Here is a 21410-nt window from a genome sequence, read left to right as displayed (position 1 = left end):
AGACGCGGGCAGCGGGGCGCAGGAGGCCCAGCGCCGGGCTCGGACGGTGAGGACCGCGCGCACCCCGCGGGGACAGCCGCCGGCGCCCGCCTCCCCGCCCTGCACGGCTGCGCTCCCGCCCCCGCGCGCAGGCGGGTCTCGGGGCCCCGGCGGGGCTGGACGGCGGAGCCGGCCGGGCGGGAGCACGGCCCCCGGGATGGGCTGGGGCTTTGGGGCGCTTTTCCGGATCCATTTCCAGGGCGCAAAGTGCCCGGCTCTGCTTTCTGCCCCTTAGATTTCGCCCCAGCGCGTGGGCGTCTAAAAGGAAACCAGAAGCGGGTAAGTGCTGCGAAAACTCCACTTGCCAAGGGGATTTGGCCCGGGACGGCGCCTTTCTGGATCGACAACTACACTCCCCTGTGCCTGTGCCCCCCTAAAACGCGCTACCCTTTGGCGAGTTTCAGGCACCGAGTTATTTACCAAGTCGAGATAATGAGTTTGTTGGGATCGGTTTGTTCCCCCGCACCCTGCTCGTTGGACACGTTGGACGACGGGCCTGTTAATTAACTTTAATTACACTCGTTTGACCTCCACCTGCCTGAACCCAGCACCGTACGCGGGAACCCGTCGGCAGCAGCGATTTTACCAGATTGATCTTTCTTTGCTTTTGCAGACAGGTCCCCTGGGAGAATGGGTGCGCATCTCCTGGAGTAAAGTAAGTTGATTCTGGTTTGTTTTCTTAAAAACTTCCCTCTGGTCCTGGTTGAGGACTGCGGTGGTTTTTCTTTCGGGGAAGATACCGTGTCGTGAAATTATGTTGTCAGTTACAACCTTTGCTCATTAGAGGGAAATAAAAGCTGGTACGTGTTTTGGGCTCTTGCAAGTGTGTATGGTGTGATAGCAGCTATTTGTTGTTGTTGCATGCTTGCCCTTGAAGTAGATTGCTCAGTGGAATATATCCTTTTGGCTCAAAAAAAAAAAAAAAAAGGTATTGAAAAATAAGCTATTTTTGAAAGTACATTGAATCGGATGTCGTTGTGATTACCAATAATAGTATTGTACTTACAAGCTCAGTATTGATTTCCCCGCACTTAAGCACTCCTCAGGCACGAGTTTATGGAACTTTGCCCGAAAGTAATCAAAAGATGAAGTTAAGGCTGTTTTTAAAAGGAAGCTAACTTTTTAAAGAAAAAAAAAAAAGGTCGCAAGGCTCATAGGTATGACACTATGCACCTACCGGGGAGATATTGAGGGAAAATTCTCATGACGCTTCACGGTGTAACAATGTTTTAAAAGAAAGAAAATAAGTAAAATGGGTCATGCAACTAGGCTAGAGACTAAAGGGGAAATAGCTCCCTGATTCTTTTTTCAAACATACATTTAACACATGCACATTGAAAGTGGGTCTCATCACAAGGAGTGACTTCTATAGACTTGTTTTGTTGGTTCTCAGAAGATTTATTTAATTTAAAATGTACCTAGCGGGTAAGTCAAATGACTTGTTAAAACTTATTTACGTGGGCGTGTGTTTATATTTTTTCCCTTCCTCTGCAAACCTGTCAGATTTTCTATAGGCTGTCCATGCAAGGAGAAGCTGATGGTACCTTTCCAAACAAATTCTTAATCATATCACACGTATGTAACAGCGTGAGGCTCATCCCTATTCAGTTAAATTTTTAATTCAATTACTGGTAGGTGCTGTGGCTCAGTGTAAGACTGAAATTATAATGACTTGCAACTTGCTTAGAAACTTACCTAGCAGTATGAAACTATGACGTTTAAAAAAAATCTGCTTAGGACTCTAAATTAGAGAATTCATGATATCAAGAAGATGTTTCCTTTTGTTTTGTTACTTTCTGCCATATAGCCCTGAAAAAGTTTGCAGAAAGTTGCCATAATAATGCTGCATATCATGGTGACCATTGCTTTTTAGTAAGTGATTATTTTAACAAATGCTTTTTTTTTTTTTTATAGAGGCATGTTATTTATTTATTTATTTATTTATTTATTTATTTATTCATTTGTTTGTTTTTTTTGTTTATACATGCACTGGGTACAGTCAGAAGCGCGGGAGGGTGAGAGAATTCACCAGAGCCAGAGCGGGGAGCAGAGCAGGCAGAAGGACCAAGGCACACTGCTGAGGGGAGCAGCGGGCGGCAGGAGAGGTCTGCGCGCCATGTGGGACCCTCCTCCGGTGGCTGGGGAGCAGCCGGGGATCGAACCAGCACCGCAGAGGCTGCTGGCAGCTTCGCAACCCAGCGCTCAACCGCTGCGCCACCGGGGAGGCCCAACAAATGCTCTTTTTAACACACATTTTTCTCATGTATTTGTTGACTAATTTATTTGACTAATTTATTTTGCCCTTACAAAACTGAGGGATTTTTGAAATTATCTAATGCTTACGTTAGGTAGAAAACTTCTCATTCATGTTGGAATATCCATCTTTGACCAAATGTGATTGATGAGGGAGTAGACATTATGATGCATCTTTATAATATTTTATATAAAGTTTGTGATTCCTGTTGTTTTAGGCTTTAAAAAAGGTATTGGTCGGATTAAATATATAGTAACAGTTAAACCACTTTGCTAGTTTGTTTGCTTAGTTGAAATAGTAGACTAAGTTGTTCTCTTCAAATGTCTCTAGTTAAATTTTGTGAACTTTTGTTGCAGTTTGATTCAGCATAAATTTACTTCCTTACCCTTGCTATGGAGGGAACAAAGGAAATGATCTTGGTGTGTTCATTCTGAGTAGCTTCAGGGGTACAAACTAGTATTGAAGAGGTGGGGAGAATTATTTTTCTCTTATACATTGTTTATAGAGGGGTTTGACTTGGTGAGGGAATACTGAGGAAAGGGCTGAGCAGATGGTGTATTTGCTTTCATCTTCTCACAAAAACAGGATGTAGAAAGGACTCTACTGGTTACAGTACAAATGCTTTAGGAAGCTGAGAGAATGGTCAAACCAATTTGAAGTTGGAGAGATGATCAGGGCAGACCAGAGAGGTGCAGTCACCGTGCTCATTATTAGGTGATGTGGACTCTATGGAAGCGGTTGCCAAGGTTATTTGGCAGCTTGGTGAAGTTCAGAATCCTTGGCCTTCCACAGCCAATTCCAGTTTCTTTTACTGGCATCACTTTACCCTTTGAGCCCTCTGTCGGTCCCAGTTATCCTCACCTCCTTACAAGTAATTGCCTATGGACATCTTCTGCCTCAGTGGCTCTTCCTATTTCAGATGCTGCTGTTTCCACCTGATGCATTTCTGCTGCCCGTCTTGAAACTCTCCCCTCCCCCATAGCTTTCACTGATCATTCTTTCTTCAGAACCCTGGACTGCTGCATGTTTCACTCATATTCATGGAGCTGTCTAGAGAGTTTTCAAGTGTCTAGGCACTTATGAAAGATGATGGTGTTACTTTTCTATGTAATCAAAAATAAAACCACACTTAAAACATAAACCATGTGAAAAATCAAGGTTACAAATCTGATTTTTCTCATTATTATTTAAGTGCTGCTATCGGATCCATCAGCCTCTTTTGATTTTGGTATTCTTTCACTTTCTGGCACATACTGAGTAGTAAACAACTGACTGTTCATAAGCAAGCCATTTATTCTCTTTTGCTTATGTCTAATCTACCCCTTTAGATTTTAAACTCTTGAAGGGTCAAGACCATGCATCTTCATTTTCTTTGTAGCACTTAGCACTGTTTTCAAATAGGTACTGTTATCTTGAACTGCAAATGTTTCCAGTGATTATCTCAGTGAGTAGTTAGTATGCCATGAATGTTTATTGGATGGAAAAATGTAAATAAGTGAGTAAGTGGGGAGATATTTGCTGAGAATACCCTCTTTTCCAAGAATAAGACTTTGACAATTGCAGAACCAATAGGAAGAAGCCCTCAAATTCAGTTGGAAAGGAGGTCAGGGTGCTATTTATAAATGCAAAGAGAGGAAATGGTCACAGTAGGCTATTTTGAAACATCTGGTTGTTAGTCTAAAAATGTGACTCAAATTCAGAGAAATGTTGGAATAGACATTTTGCTAAAATTTTATTATTGAAACATTCTGTGTGTATATATATAGAGAGAGATAACACATATACATCTTAAGATCTTTTTATCGATATGTAATATCAAGCTAGTCTCTACCTGAATAAATTAAACATTAAAGCTATGTTCAGCGTAGCATGAAATGGAACAGCATCCTGAAGAGTATACACCTGTGGTCATGTCAAGAGTTCAAAGGGGTCTGATTTTCCTTTCAGCTGGAGGTGGCCAGGTTGTAGAGGAGGGGCAGGGGGAGATGGCACTGGGCAGAAGCAGTTTCTAGGAGTTAGCTGCTTCCAGGTGGAGGACCTCCACGGTGATACAATTGGCTTATATTCCTTTTTGTTATTCCCATGTTTGCTCTTTTAGGAACTCAAGACCATGAAATCTCTGTCTGGTTGCCCAAGCATTATGGCTCTACTTTAAAGATCTCTGAATAAGATTTGAAAAGAAATCTCAAACATTAGCCAGTTAGCTTACTGTCCAGATGGACAGCTTGAAAGAGAAAAGCCAAGGAGATTATCAAACACTTAACTGTTGAGATACTATCTAAAACACCTAAATCTAGGCAGGAGCTATGCTACTAACAACTTCTCATAAATAAAACACCTTCTCATAAAACACCTATCACTCTTGGCTTTTCCAGGGTGTAGAAATGGGTATTGTTGTATAAACTGAAGAGTTGTGTTTTCAGATGAGACAGTAAATAAAACACATTTTAGAATAATCCCATCTCTTTGATCTGAGTCTTGGGATGATTTTGCCCAGAGCCTGGCTTTTTTCAGCTCAAACCTCAGTTACTCTCCATCTAGCAGACACTAATGAAATGCTTATTGCTTGCTGCAACTAAGGTTGTTACACATTTACTCATTTCATCTTCAGACAGTCAAGTGAGGTAGGTATTGTTGTCATTCCTGCTGAGAGATGACAGGAAATAAAGTACCTTTCTCAAGGTCCTGGTGCCAGTACATGAGAGTTGTGAACTCTTATCAAGGTACCAGATCTAGTCTGTAGGTAAAATCATCCTATCTCCTCTAACCACATCCGTATTTTACTAAATTAATAAAACTGTCTACTGCTGTATTCGCCACTTTGTGGATTTATTAGAACAATTGTTTATTGTACTAATTTAAAGGAATGCAACTTATTAGCTAGGAAGAACAATCCCAATCAAACTAAGGGCAGTAGTGTATTTAACAGATGAATAATGATAATATAGCCAGTGTTTATAATTCATGTCAGGTACCACAATATATACTTTAAGCATTTTATTTGTTTAATCCTAACAGAACTGCTAACAGATAGGAGGTATAGTATCCTTAGGGAAATTAAGTAACTGAACCAAGCTAGGCAGTTAGCAAATGGTCAGCTCAGTAAGTAAGGTACAGAATCATCTGTCCAACATTTAAAGTTAAAGCTTTAAGACTGTACATAGTACCATTTGGAACAAGAGTTCACTATTTTCTAGTCAGATTTTTTTTTAAATTCTTCTGTCTGTTCATTTTTTAAAATGATGATTATTGACCTCTGGTGAGCAGTGAACAGTTTCTTGCTGATATTTGGCTATTTGATTCTGATTTTGACTTCTTACTGTTGTACTCTACATCAGTTGTACTACAGAGATGTGCATTGGCAATCTTTCTGCAATCTCAGATGCAATATTTTAATAAACTAAATTCAATAATTGCCCTGTTTCACATAGTGATTTCAAAGATGTTCTCCCTTAATTTGTCATATGCTCTTAAGTCTCAGTTAAATGTACATGAATGTTTAACCATTTACATGAACACATAGACCCACCATCATGGGCCTTTTCCCCTAAGGCACTGTGTAGAGTCACTGAGACCCTACCCAAACATTGGCTGTTATTATGAGCAATGTAAGTTTGAGGGATGAGAGAGTATGGATGTATTTTGATGTGGGGGTAGGAAAGGGTAGTGGTCAAGGTGGAAAGCAAAAAGGAATTGGAGGTCAGAGCCTGTGGGTGACCACAGTTAAGCAAGATGGCCAGCTTGAGGGAATGGGGCTTCCTGTAAGAGGTTGAAGGGGAGCAGTGTTGCCACCGCTAAGGTGGGAGAACAGATGTAAGGGAGAGAGATGCTAAAGGATCATTGTTAGTGTTCTGGAGGTTAAGTACTCAGGCAAGAATAATAAATTAGGATTCTTGACCCTTGAACTTTTTACAATATGTTCTGTACTATAGTACAACAATAAGCATTTTTTTTTTTTTCAAAACCACTTCCTGTTCTGTGTGTTTGTGGGGAGCAAAGTGGAACAGGCTATCTTTACGAATTCATGGAGTTAATTAATGTCTTAGTGAGTTTCTTGCTGCATGATACCTATATCTTGTCACCATGTTCTGTACTGAAGCAGTGGTGGAACGCTTGTCAGACCTGCTGCCTGAATTAACTAGTCAGTGTGTTATTTGCATGGACCCTTCTGATTTATGAAGGGGTTAGCTGTACCTGCACAGTAAGTTTACTAGCAACTTGAAGACCAAGAATCTTTTCTTACCATCTCTGGTGCCGGCTACCCAACAAGGGTAGCCAATTAGTGTACAGAATTAGAAAGGTAGAAATTGTACCTGAGGTTTCTACCCATGTTTTGCCATAGGATGTCACCAATCACTTTTAATCTACAGGTGATGCTCATGACGTTCTGTCCAGCAAAAGCATTTTCTTTTACATTTCTGGATTTTCCCCTAGGAGATCATTCCACCAATCAGGAACCACTGTTCTGTAATACAGTAAACTCTCATTGCTCTTAGAATCTGGGAAATTGAGTGTTGGTAACATTGAAAAGCTTCATTATTCATATGGTGGCCTTCTTTTTATTTACTAGGTATTTTCTAAGATTCCTTTCAACCCTGTGATGCTGATTGTTACCTTTATTATTTGGACACATTTGTTATTTCTAAATACGCTAAGAGTATCTTTCTATGGGATGAGAATTGTGGTGTACTTTGAGAAATAGTGTGCTTTCTAAAAAGAATGGATTAAATGACTGAATTCAGTGGTACTATGCTACTTTCCTATCCCATAATATATTAGGAAAATGTGATTCCAGAAATTGTCAGCACTAAATACTTAGTAACCTTAGGGTTTCATTAAATGATCAATGCTTTTCTTTCCTTGCTCAGCTAGGGACTATGGCCAAGCTCCCCTGGAAGTGGGGCTGGGGTTGGGGGTTGGGGAGTAGCTCATGATGGTGACTTTTTATCAGAGGCATTAGGAGGCAGAAGGTTCTCTCACCTGATGAGTTTTTCAAAGCCACACTAGTGATTTGAAGTGTCCCCCAAGTCCTGATATGAAGATCCTTTTAGTGGTGAGATGAATTGGAGAAATCTGAATCTTGTCTGCTCTGTGCGAGCTTAATAGAAAAAACTGTAAAATTATGTACAATTTTCCCTTTTCATCTTAAATCTTCAAAGAATTGGGAAGAAGTTACTCAGCAGACTTTGGGCACTTGCTAAATGGCCGGCCGTGCTTAGCCTGACATGCTCGGATGTTGAAGAATAGCGTGTATCCCTGTCTTCTTTGGTCAGTGAACGGTTGTCAGATAGTAACAGATGCAGAGACAGGTAGAGCAATGGCAAGACGTGAGGTCTTAGGTCTGCTTCTGCTCGTGGGGCTAGGAGGCCTCTCTGAAGATAGTACACTTGTGTGGAAACTTACTAAAGTGACAGAGTGAGCCATGAGCTGTAGGTATATCTTGGAGAGGCAGGTTTGAAAGAGATGAAAGGGTGAGAGGGAAGGTCTTGAGGGAAGAGGACTGAGGCCTACTTGGTGGTAGTTGTCTGATGAAGGGAAAAGTCAGGGAAATGAAGATGGGACGTCACAGGAGTGATAGGGTATGACTTTCGTTATAACATGCGTCATTGTGACTGCTATATTGAGACTATGTGGGGGCCAGAGTGGAATCAGGGATGTCATTAGGGTTGTTACAGTGACCTAAGATAGACAAGATACTAGCTTGAACTAAGATGTCTGCAGGGGAGGTGGTGAGAGTAGTTGGCTTATTAGAACGCAGTAGGAATGTTTATTAAATCATAAGTCAGGCATTCAACAGGTGTTCCTGTTTGTTACTTTCTGATGGAAATAGGGTCAGGCTAAGATGGGTGAGTGCACAATCATGTCTGTAGTGCCAGCTCTTTGTACATCCTCTAGTCATGTACTAGACACACATCATGCACTTTGTTTATGAGCAAATAATTTGACATTTATTGGGCAGCTTATGTGGGCTGGTCATCTTGGCAGAGTTATTATTTGTTATGGGATAATAAAAATAATTATAATAGCAAACACCTATCTATTGTGTGCTGTTGGTAGTATAAATGTTTTATAACAGCTCTATAAGGGAGGTACTATTATAACTTCCATTTTCCTGATGAGGGAACTGAGTCACAGAGAACTAAAATACTTGTACAGGCTTATAAAATTAAGGATATGGAATTTGATCCAGGTTGTCCAGCTTCAAAATCTTGACTTTCACCCACACTATCCCACTTTTGGGATGAACAGAATATGCTTAAGTGCTCTATGAAGTAAACAGAGAAGACAGGTTATTTATTGTTCAGTAGATAACTTGCGAAAGAAAGTATATTCGAGTTAGGCTTCAAGAAATGGTGAAGATTTCACTGTGGGAAGATAATGATTAGTAATAAAAATAAATATGGAAGTGAATGTTCACTTAAGCACTCACCACCTACTGAACACTATTTTAGCATTTTTGATGGATTTTCTCATTTAATCTTTACCAGGACTGAGGTACCTTTGAAAATATTCATTTCATGGCAAGGTAGATACAGACTGGTGCCTGTATTTATAACTCTAGAAAGTGGAAAAGGTGAAATTTGAGTCTGACTCCAGACTCGTGAGCAGTGTGTTGGATTGGGCATAACACCCTAGGGAAGAGGGTGATAAGGCTTGGTGGGTGTAGGAGGGCATAAAGCATATACGTGAGGAATTTAAAAACTCCTTTACTAAATTTTATGAAGCATCTCTGTCATTGTTGGAGATTTACAAATATAAACTCCTAGACCTATTTCAATAGGTGTTTCTGTAGAGCAGCCACACACTAGTACCTGGAGAGCCACTGACCTAGGCCTGGCTTGCCATTGTGCCAAAGTGGAGGATAAATCCTGGAGGCTTTCAAATTCATAGTAAGGAGTTTGTGCCTGGTAGACTTTTATAGAGTTCAGCAGATCTGACTCTTTGTATATGACGATGTTTTGGTGGACACTTCTGGGTGACCAGACAGTTAAACAGTTCCCTGATTGGAAGATGGTGCTGGCATTAAAGTGCCAGGAGGATTGGGGGCTTGCTGGAGGGAGCCTCATCTGGGTCACAAAAGGGAATCCAATTCATTAGATTCATTAGCCATATTCAGCATGTTGAGCAATAGCATGCTGATAGCAGAGAGGGTGGTTTTACTTAGAGCATTTGGTGTCTTTGTTTTTGAGTCAGTTACCCAGGAAGTATATGCTGCTTCTCCAAGGAAAAGAAAGGGCTTTGTTTATTAAAATACAAATCCACAGACTCACATGCACAAAAGTAAAATGAACAAAATGGCTGCTTAACCACTTCTACTATCCCTATAAGCCTCTTATCTCTTAAACATGACCCAAGCACTCTGGAAATTTCTAAGATCTAGTTATTGATGTTTGTTAAGAAGTAATTCATTCTATTCTCATGGGTTCATGGGAAGCCTCCACAGAGAAAGTAATGCCTCCCTATTTAGAATTTTAAATAGCACATAGGATTTTGCAAATGTTTTGATTTGCAGGCAGATACAGTATATGCAGAAGGTATGGGTCCATTAAGCAGTTGGTTGTCTGGGGAATGATAATTAACATTAGTGAGCTAAAGGAAATGAAGGATGTTGGTAGGATGTTTGGCATGGTTTGAACTTGAGCCTTGGGTTAGTACATAGGAACACCTACAGTGCAGGAAACATATGAGGAGTGGTGCCTGGAAGGTAATTGCTGTTTTCATCACCGATTGCTGTTATTTTTGTTAGACCAGCCCTAGTATTGGCACCATTAAAAATTTTAGCCTTTATCCTGTTTAGGTGTTATTAATTCACTAATTCAAGGAAATGAGGCCACGGGATTTGTTCAGAGACTGTTACGGTAATTCAGGCAAGAAATGAGATGAGCTCTGAACCTTGGCAAGAACAGGAAGGACAGAAGAGTTGTATTAGTCAGTTTGGGCTGCTGTTGTAACAAGTACCACAGGAAGCTTGGCTTAAAAAACATTTTCTAATAGTCACAGAAGTTGGAAAGTCCAAGGTCAAGGTGCTAACCATTTCGTGATGTGCTACCCAATTAGAAAATGTATTTGTTCACAAAATAATTGTGGAGAGTAAGCATGGTATATCTGAGAATCAGGTTTATACATGGCACTGAGGTTTTAACTGTCTACCTTTTTTTTCCTGGCACGTCATTTTCAGTGTAACACAGGGATCCTTGTTGACAGACGTTTCCTGCCTTTCATCTCATATATATTTTTAATTTTCTGTTCCTATAGTGCTGCTGAAGACAACACATGCTTTCCCCCTTATCCTATATTGTTTATCAATAGTTGCTGATATTTTTGAATAGTTAAGGCAGTAGTTTATGGACCATTGGCATGCAACGCATGCAGAGGCCGAGTTGGACCTTTTGGAGAGCTACTTTGAGATGTGATTTCCAGAATCATTGCATTAGAGCTTGTTTAGGTAAATTTATCTTATTTGGGTGTGTTACACTATATTACCTACTTAGTATATGGGTGATACCATATATTCTGTACTTTTATCTATTTATTGAACATAATATATAAAAGTTGGTACATACCTTACATTTTCACAAGCTGAACACAGCTCTATATACATCTAGATAAATGGACTTGCAATTTTTTTAAATGACATTATTTGGGAGAAAAATGATTCTGAATCTGCTGCATTAAAAAAAGTGACCTATAAATTTCTTTGGTTTATCCAATGCTTGTAGGGATTGTTCAACCTAATCTCATTTTGTATATCAGTATGGCATATATAAAACTGCTACTTCATTGACATTAAAATTATTGAGGAATATGTCTTGTGCTTTTTAAGAGACTCTCTGAAGAATGTATAGAAAAAGAGAAAGTTTTTCATGATTAGTTATTGTTAAGGAGAATTTGAAAAATCAAAGGAAAAGTTTAACATGTTCTATCAATGCCTATTAGCGGTTTTATTTAACAGAGTAGAGATTTTTGATTCTACTCTAATTCCTGTTCTCAGTTTGCTGTTTACTATTTGATTAGAACACAGAATCCGGAAGTCATCTGTTATCTTTTAGATTTTTGTGCAGGGGAAAGATAACCCTAAAGGTTATGGTTTTATCGCCCTGTCAGCCATTAACCTTTTCTTGCATTTCTTTTAATTCTAACCAACTTATCTTGTTCTAACACTTTTTAAGAAAAGAGCCTAGAATTCTAAGGATGCATAAGTTTATATCACACATGCTTTTGGAACCATCTTACTGGTTCCCTGGTCAATTAACAAGATGCATAAAACATTGGACTCATTCATTTTGTTTGTGTGTGAGAGTCATTTTTACTTTTTTGAGAATCATCTCTTGATACTATCATAGCTTTTCTGTTCTGTTCCTTCACATGCTACCTAGGAATTGCCTTTAGAGGGCATGCGACATAAAGCACAAAGATTCCAAACTTTCTGTGAGGGGAAATAATTAGTCTCTTTTTGTCACTGCTTCAGAGAAAGTTTAGGATGCAAAACTAGGTTTTAATTGCTAAATGTGCTAATAAATTAATTTTCCTTATTGTCCCAGGTTGTAGCACCTAAAGCATCCACTGCAGAGAAAATAACATTGGAGACATTTTCTGGTCACCAGTGATATCAGAGGAAAAACCAGTGTCGACGCGTGCTCGCCTGTGTGTGTCTCATTGAACTGCTTATTATAAATCTACTTAGTAATGAAGCCACCATTATGTCCTCCGTCAGTGAAGTAAATGTTGATATCAGAGATTTCCTGATGAGCATTAATTTGGAGCAGTATCTCCTACACTTCCGGGAGTTTGGTTTTAATACTGTGAAGGACTGTGCGGCCATCAATGACAGCGTGCTCCACAAAATTGGAATATTGCCTACAGGACACCGGAGGAGGATACTTAAACAGTTACAGATAATCTTGACAAAAATGCAAGATATCCCAATATATGCTAATGTTCATAAAGCAAAGAAGAATGAGGAGACTTCCAAGGATGGCCAGGCTCCCTCTTCTGATCAGAATACCTGTGTAGAACCTGCAGATCCAGGTAGTGCTCAGACACCTAGCCCAACACATTTGGAGAGTGTTACAGAAAGTCTTGATCAAAATGACATCGATGTGGAAAACAGCCAATCTCTTCAATCAGATGATAAATTGTCTCTTCCTAAACACAACTTTTCCGTTCCAGAAGAAGAACCACACCCGAATTTGGGTTCTTTTCAAGATTCTTTACTTGGTAATGATAGTATTAAAATAGACTCTTCGATTACAACGAAAAATATGGATTGCACAATTGTAAAACAAACAGAAAACGTTGATTTAATCTCAGAAAATGTGAGCGAGCCTCCTAACTCAGATGCTGAATGCCTTTCTTCTCTCGGCTGTTCAAAATGGGAAGCAAATTCTGGAAATGGAACTAATGGTTTATTAGAAAAATCCCTACCATCACCATTCTTTCAATTTCAAGGAGAAATGGTTGTAAATGATTTATATATTCCATCGTCACCCATCCTAACGCCTATGAGAAGTCGTAGCAAGTTGGTTTCAAGACCTTCTCGATCTTTTCTGCTAAGACATCGACCTGTACCCGAGATTCCAGGGTCAACAAATGGACTTTCAGGGAGGTAAGAATTTTTATGATAAGTTGTATGTGTTCACCCTGGGGGGAAGTTAGTTTGTTTTTTTAAATTTTTTTAATTTAAATTTTTTATTTTTTTAAAGATTTATTTATTTATTTATTTATTTATTTATTTATTTATTTATACAAGCACTGGGTACATTCAGAAGCGCAGGAGGGTGAGAGGATTCACTAGAGCCAGAGCGGGGAACAGAACAGGCAGACTGACAAAATATACTGCTGAGGGGAGCAGCGGGTGAGACAGGAGAGGTCTGTGCGCCATTTGGGACAGATGGGGATTGGCAGAGGCTGTGGGCAGCTTCGCAGCCCAGTGCTCAACTGCTGCGCCACCAGGGGAGGCCCTAGTGTTTTGTTTTTTTTTTTTTTTTTCTTTAAACAATTATATTTTCATTGTTTTTTCCCCTAAATTTGACTTATCAATTATTTATGCAGCCAAACTTTTCTCTTTCTTATGCCTTTCACTGTTCTCCAGGGTCTGTTTCCACCTCCTAATTGCCTGGGACTTATTAACTTTCCCCCAGGTCATTGGGACAATTCCCATCCCACATTCTAACTGGATATTCCCTTTCCCTGCCTTCCCTCCACAGCTGGCATTGTGTTCTTCCCTGAGAGCGGTTGGTTTGCATTTTGAATTGCTGATTCTGTCTCTGTTAGATTATTTGTTCTTTGGCAAGTACCACATTTCTAATACTTGTATCTCTGCTGCCTGGCATAATGCTCAGCAAGATTTAATTCAGTGAACCTCTAGTGAGTACTTGGTACTGTGACTGGGTCATGTATGAAGGAAATAGAGAAGAATAAAGGGTTTGTAGTGGAGGAGACACATGTGAAAATTATGGTTGCTGTACAGCATGAAACCACCAGAGACCGGAACTCCACGGTGAGGGGACCTTTCATACTGTGGGGTTATGGGTCTTTGGGTAACTTCAGAATGTGAGAGGAACTGACTTAACAGCAGAGTGTGCTTTCATCCCTTTCTCACAATTATACCTAAGATAGTTGTGTGGTTTTCTCAGGGTTGTGGTGGGATTTTTTTTTTTTTTTTTTTTCACTGAAAGCTACACTTTTCGCTCTGCTGAGAGTCAGGAGGCTATTCAAGTTTCGTAGTTGCTTGGTGACACAGAAAGCTGTTACAGGTTTCCTGTGCCAGAAGCTGGTACTTCTGCAGGATCCTTCTTTGCTGGTGTCCAGTCTGTACTCTCTTCCAGCTACTTTTTCTTTTGCCTTTGGGCTCCTTTGTAATTACTGCACAAGGTTCTTATTATATCTACAAGAAGAAACATGGAAATTTTGTATTTGCAAGAGAAATGTGGCAATTTGCAAGACTGAGTTAATTTATATACTTTCCATAGGAGCATAAACTCTTGGCGGTTGGAGGCCCTAATGAATTTGACTCTATCTTGGGATCCCTGATACCAATAGCAATGTCTAGTATTTAATAGACATTCGAATAATATTGTCATTTATCAAACACCTAGATACTGGTTTGTTCAGTAAATTTCTTGGGTTATCAGTTCTCACAGTGACCCAGCATAGTAGGTAATATTCCTCCTTTTTCATATGAGGTAACTGAGCCTTAGCTTAATTTTCCCACAATCACTTGAGTAGTGAACTGGGATGTCATTCCTTTACATCTGACTCCAGGAACCACGTTCTTAAGCACTCCTTTTAGAAATATCCTTAAAAATGTTGATTACGTATATAAGAATTGGTGCATCTTTTCATAATGTAGATCACTGATTTTTGTGTGACATGTTAGCTTGAAGATACATTTTGCAAATTTTAAATAATGAAGTGAAAGTAACTGTAAAGGGTCTGCAATGAGTACACACATTAAAACTGTCTTTGCTAGAACAGAATCTTGATGGGAGCCCCAGGGATAACTTTAGACAAGAAACATTTGGCTTAATTTTATTTTTTTAAAGATTTATTTATTTATATAAGAATCGGGGTACAGGCCAGATGCACGGGGGGGTGAGAGAATTCACCAGAGACAGAGTGGGGAATAGAACAGGCAGACTGATGAAATACACTGCTGAGGGGATCAGCAGGGGTGACAGGAGAGGTCTGCCACGCCATGTGGGACCCTCGCTGGCTGGCCAGGATCAAACCCCTTCTGTAGAGGCTACAGACAGCTTCACCGCGTGGCACTCAACTGCCTGCGCCACCAGGGGAGGCCCTGGCTTAACTTTTAAAGATGTACTATTTTTCATGAAATTTTGAGACTCTTGATGTTCTTAGTTGTTAATATAAACTTTATCTCATATAAAGACTTGTAATTCATGTTGTGACTTTAAGTCTTCAAAAATGAGAATTGAAATATTAAACTTAGTAGCGACTTGGTGCTATCTGCACCCGTTATAGCACCCATGGTAGCACCTATTGTAACCTTTCCTGTGATGATGACAGTACATTTACTATGCCTTTGTGGTGCTCAGATCATAAAATGAGAAAGTAAATTATTTCCAGACCACTGTTTTTTCCCGTGTTTACTTACCTGAATTATCAGCAATAGCTGCAAGATTTTAAGGTGTTAGAATACTTGTAAAATAAAACTGGTTTATATAATCCAAGATTCTCTTTAAGCAAATAACATCCAAGTACTATTCAGTACACTCTTTGGCATGCCAAATAACAAGATTTCGTTGCAGTCAATATTTTTAACATAATTTCTTGGTTAAACATTTCACATAACTGTTAAAAGGAATATGCTGGGTGTGTTTTCTACCATGAGGGCCTTTGTTTTGCTCTGCCTGGATGTGTCCACAGCTTGCCTTCCTGCATCTCATTCCTCCTGATTCATGCTGCACAATTGATTCTCCAGGCAGATGGGTTGCAGCACACCTCATTTTACTGTCCTTCACTTTATTGAGGTTCAAGGATGTTGCATTTTTTATGAATTGAAGGTTTGTGGTGATTCTGCAAGTCTTCCAGCTCCATTTTCCCAACAGCACGGGCATACTTCGTGACTCCTTGTCACATCTTGGTAGTTTTCCCAATACTTCAAAAATTTTTTGTTATTATAATGTCTGGTTGGTGATCTGTGATTAGAGATTTGGGTGTTACTATTGTAATCCTTCACCAGCAAAAAGATGACAACTCACAGAAGGCTCAATCGATGATTAACATTTTTGGCAATAAAGTATTTTTTAATAAAGATACATTCGTTGTTTTTTTAGACATAATGCTACCTCACACTTAGTAGACTATAATGTAGTGTAAACATAAATTTTATATGAACTGAGAAACCAAAATATCCTGTGACTAACATTGTTTTGGTGATCTGGAAGCAAACCTAAATGTTTCAGAGGTGTTGCCTGTGGTTTTGTTATGCCTTGAGCTGCTTCCCTGAAGTCCTGCCCCCTCCTTTTATCAGAAAGATTGGACTGGGTGGGACTATGCTAGACATTGAAGGTCAAGATCACGCGCTCGCTCGCTTAATTTATTTTTATTAAAATAACATTTCATTCTAACATTGTAGGAATTTTAGGTGTCATCATTAAAAATCAATATCAGGGTCTCCCTGGTGGCCTAGGGGTTAAGTCTCAGCACTATCACCACTATGGCCTGAGTTATATCCCCAGCCAGGGAGCTAACCCACATATGGTGCAACAGACCTCTCCTGTCTCCATACTGATCCCCTCAGCAGTGTGTTTTGGTAGATCCTGATGTTCTGCTTTCCCCACTCTGTCTCTGGTGTAATCTCTCACCTTCACACCTCTGGCCTACACCCCAGTTCTTCTATGCATAAATAAATCTTTAAAAATAAATGAATAAAAATCAATATCATCTTGGACTACATTAAGTACACTTCTAAATCAGGATCCCCTTGTTGTCTTCTGTTTCTTGAGGGTCATGTCAGAACTGGGCTTGAAGAGTGAACTACTTCCTTGTTGCCTTCACAGAGAGGTTGACCTTGGAGGTGTCCTGGCAGAAAACAGGTCCAACCAGTTACCTTTCCCAGGGAGTCTTAGGTGTGTCCTGTGATCCTTCTGGAAGTTCCTTCCTTAGTGCTCAAGGCAGGAAGGAACTGGTATCTTTCAGTTTAACTTCCTCCCAGTTTAATGATTTTTAGGTTTTTTTCATACAACTTTTGAATCCTTAGCACAAGTCAGAAGCCTTCTCTTTCAGGAGTAGGAGTATTATGGGGGAAGAGAAAGTGAGGAAGCAGAGTTAACACAGGCTGCTTGTAATTGGAATACATCTGCTACAGCTTACTAGAGCCACAGTTGGAGGGCTTTTCAAAAGTTTAAAATCTGAACTTGAAGTCTCCAGTCATCTTTGAACTTTTTATTGAAAATCTTATATCTTTAAAATTTTAGATTTTTTTGCTAGATGTTTGTGTACACCATGTAAATCAGGCAAAAGGGGTCAGTGGTGTGGTGAGTGATAGACTTGGTCTTTTAGCTGTGAATTTAATGTAGTATACATGTTGATTCTGAATGATGGACACCTGAAACATATATAATACAGTGCAGTGTTCAATTAAAAAAATAGAAATGGGTAACAGTATTTTAGCCTTTATGTTGAAATATATATGAGGAAAAATGTATGGAGAAATAATAGTCATTTAGAGTAAGAAAAACATAGAAATTCATTACATATTTTTCATGTCCAGGAAAAACCTCACAAAATATAGCAAAAAAATGCTTAGCAATCTAAAATTCAGATTTTTTTCCCTATAAAATGTCTTTTTGTAAAATTCTATGGAAAAAAAGGGCTGATTGTTTCAGTATCTACCAGATTTGGAATGTATAGATAATTATATATAAATGATTCATTTATTGTTACCGAGTAAAGATATATGATGCTATTTTATGAGTAAAATATGTTTTTTTTTCCATAATTGAAAAGTTTACTCTTTGAAAATATATTTGAACAGCAACTTTTACTAATTGATTAAACAGTTTTCCTGATAATGACATTGACTTTTGTGTTTTAATCTTTCTGTAATTATCATTTATTCTAATCCTAAAGATTTTTTTCTGGTACTTTACAGGTTGAGACTTAATTATCTGTGCATTGTAAATTTCTCATTCTTGTATGCTGTAGTTAATTACTCACTCATGCTTTCTAAGTTCAGACTTGTGTGTTTTAGTTAGATATTCTGTAAGCCTCAAGGCAGTATTTTTTTTTTTTTAAGTTCCTTTTTTTAAGTTGAGGATCAGGGCAGTTTTGAACTGCCTAAGATTGTGAGTGTTTTTTTTTTTTTTTTTTTTTTTAATTTGATTTTGTAATGACCTGTGGTTAGACTGTTAGGAATTGTAAGAACTAATTTTTTTAAAAAAAATTTCTGTGAAATTATGGTTCATTTATGGTGTGTAACAATTATTTTTTGGTGTGGCTGCCTTGATTAAGTAATGCATAAAGGGAGATTTTAGACATTAATTGACCTGTATGCCACTGCTTTTGTTGGCTATTTTAGTGATTAAAAATATGTGAAAAAAAGACATGTGTGGCTATTCTGAATATTTATTTCGATAAGCAGGTTTTTTTTGCAAGTCTTTTCACTTAATAGTATTCAGATTTTCTTATATTGGTGCATGGTTTTTTATTCAATACCTACTGTATAGTATTCTAAAAGAAAAACCTGCAAAATTTTATTCCCCTATTAGGTCTTGACACTTTTTCATTATTACAAGTGAAGATTGTCCATACTTTTAAGGACTTTAATAAACAGTCAAGTGCATTAGATATGCAGGAGGATCAAATATTCCCATCTCTAATAAAAATGATTGGTGGACCTTCCTGGCAGCGCAGGGGTTAAAGTCTCAGGGCTATAAAGCTATCTCCAGGCACTGTGGCATGAGTTCAATCCCAGGTCCTGGAGCTAACCATGCTGAGGGGAGAGGCCCAGCAGACCTCTCCCCTCAATAGTGTATTTCAGTAGATCTACCTGTTTTGCCCCCCACTCTGTTTCTGGTGAATCCTCTTACCCCCTGCACCTCTGGCTTACATCCCAGTTCTTGTATGCATGAATAAATAAAAATTAAATGTTTTAAAAAAATATAGCTCGTTCTGGCTAAGTGTTTGCATTGTGTAGGGCACACCTCCTGCTCTTAAAAAGTGTTATGCTCATGGGCCTCCCCGGTGGCGCAGCGGTTGAGCGCTGGGTTGCGAAGCTGCCCGTGGCCTCTGCGGTGCGGTTTGATCCCTGGCTGCTCCCTGGCCACCGGAGGAGGGTCCCACATGGCGCGCAGACCTCTCCTGCCGCCCGCTGCTCCCCTCAGCAGTGTAGTTCGGTCCTTCTGCCTGCTCTGCTCCTCGCTCTGGCTCTGGTGAATTCTCTCACCCTCCTGCACTTCTGACTGTACCCAGTGCTTGTATAAACAAAACAAACAAACAAATAAATAAATAAAACATGCCTCTATTAAAAAAAAAAGAAAGTGTTATGCTCATAAAATTATTCCTAGGCAGTAAGGGGGACCTGTTTAGTCCCCTTCAATAAATGAGGAAACCAGGCTCCCAGTTCCTAGGTAACTTGACCTAGATCACAAAAAGCATCAAACCAAAGAGGGTGATAGTACTGCTTTTCTTTATGGGTTTTTACTTTTCTTAACTGTGCTTTATATGTCAGACTTAAAGACACAGTTTTCAGGATAAATGACAGGAAATTATTAAGGCAGAAGGTGACAGATAGGAAGATACTGAAGACAGAATTGACCTTGAATGCCTGGTTTGCTTTTTATTAGCTTTAACACTTGGCTTGGGAGAGCCTCCTATCCTTTTCGGTAGGATTAGGACACCAGGTTCCACCTCTTAGGGATGTACTAAGAATGAAATATAAGATGTGGCCCTAACATAATTCTTCGGGCTCAATAGGTATTAGAATATAAAATGGCTTATGATAATTTATACACAGATAAATAAGAATATAAATTGCTAATCACCAGTTTTCAAAACAACCTGTTTTTCTATATTGAGTTAATCTATCATCTAGAGTAGATCAAATGAACTTGCTTGATAGATGTGATAGGTGGATATTGAAAAGTAAAATCAGTAAAAATCACTGCAGACTTTTTCTTTGTATTATATATGACTAATAATAAATCCAACAACTCAGGCTTTAAAGTACCACTAATTACTATCCTTAAAGTAGGGCAGAATTCTTTTTAAATTTGTATATTTTGTCAGAAACCATGATTGATTCTTTTAATTAAGAATTGTGATTTAGAGTAGTGGTAATGGAGCTAGGCTGCCTGGGTTTGAATCCCATGTTGTTTACTTATCACTGTGGAAAGATTATTTAACTACTTTGTATGCTAATATTTTTCTTTATTTTTTTAAAGATTTATTTGTGCCCACAAGAACTGTGGTGTAAGCCAGAGGTGTGGTGGGTGAGAGGATTCACCAGAGACAGAATGGGGAGCTGAACAGGCAGATTTACTGAAATACACTGCTGAGGGGAGCAGCAGGCGAAACAGGAGGTCTGCTGTGCCATGTGGGTCAGCTTCCTGGCCTAGGATCAAACTCATGCTGCAGTGGCCAGCAATAGCTGATAGTGCTGAGACTTAACCCCTGTGCCACCAGGGAGGTCCCAATATTTTTCTTTAAAAATAGCGCAGTTAATAGTTTTTTAAGGGTGGTTGTGACTATACATACAGACACACAAAAATGCATAATATATACACATTTATATATATATATATATATATATATATAAAATTCTGAGCCCTGTGTCTGACAGACAGTGAGTGCTCAGTGTTTCTCCATGTTTTTGTAAGTCAGTTTATTGTATTTGTTGACTGACAATCCTGTGTATGAACCTTGACATACAGTTGGGTGGCTTTTCTTGGAGCCCCTCCTTGTACATACATGTTGAGTGATTTCCTAAGAATGGGGTTGCTGTGTGATAGGTCGTGCTTATCTTCCACTTTGCTAGGTACTGCCAGCTGGTTCTTATGTAGTGTTTGTCTGTGTAGTCTTTTGTTTCACACCCTCAACAACATTCAGTTATTAAAAAAAAATAGCTATGTTAGTGAGTGGTTGGTGGTATTTCATTATAATTTTAATTTATATTCACTGATGATTAGCAAAATTGAGTACCTTAATACATTTATTAGTCTGAACATGTTCTTCTGTTATGACTTTATGAACTGCTTGTTCTGCTTTGCTCATCTACCACTTTATGAATAGGATAGAGTATGATTATGGTTTTTCAAGTCTTTTTTTGTTTTTGTTTTATTTTCTGTCTTTCATAATGAGTTGATGCATTATAGGTAAGAGCCCTTTGTCAAATACAGTTTTTTTCTTTTTCTAAATACTTTTAGTGAATATGATTTCCAAATTTTAATTTTGTCAAATTTACCAGTAGTTTCTTTTAGTTTAAAGCCTTTTATATAATAAGACACATGAAGATATTCTGTTTTATCATCTAGTTTTATTATCTGACCAGTTCTTCTGTGCTTTATAATCCACTTTGAATTGTTTTTTATATATGTAGTCTGAAGTAGGAGTAAAGTATCATTTTTATACATTATATATATGAAGGGCTGAC

The 21410-nt window shown here is 38.8% G+C and overlaps 1 protein-coding gene across 4 annotated transcripts in view; it reads left to right on the top strand.

Annotated features, from left to right (window-relative positions):
- The window catches only part of ARAP2 (ArfGAP with RhoGAP domain, ankyrin repeat and PH domain 2), a 169265-nt gene that overhangs the window by 597 nt on the left and 147258 nt on the right, over positions 1-21410 (top strand). For 2 of the 4 annotated variants that reach the window (XM_054688391.1, XM_037530432.2), the window contains exons 1-3: positions 186-318; positions 653-694; positions 11836-12899. In XM_054688391.1, coding sequence (XP_054544366.1) covers positions 11995-12899 — 905 coding nt within the window. In that variant the 5' untranslated portion in view covers positions 186-318; positions 653-694; positions 11836-11994. Of the gene's footprint in view, positions 1-10; positions 47-185; positions 319-652; positions 695-11835; positions 12900-21410 lie in introns of those variants that run through there. The other 2 variants (XM_037530435.2, XM_037530434.2) reach the window with 2 other exon arrangements.

Source organism: Talpa occidentalis, unplaced genomic scaffold (assembly GCF_014898055.3).
Source record: "Talpa occidentalis isolate TD23 unplaced genomic scaffold, MPIMG_talOcc4v2.1 talOcc4.6, whole genome shotgun sequence".
In the NCBI taxonomy this organism is placed as follows: Eukaryota; Metazoa; Chordata; class Mammalia; order Eulipotyphla; family Talpidae; genus Talpa; species Talpa occidentalis.
Note: the sequence above shows the minus strand (reverse complement) of the source record. Positions and strands in the feature narration are given on the sequence as shown.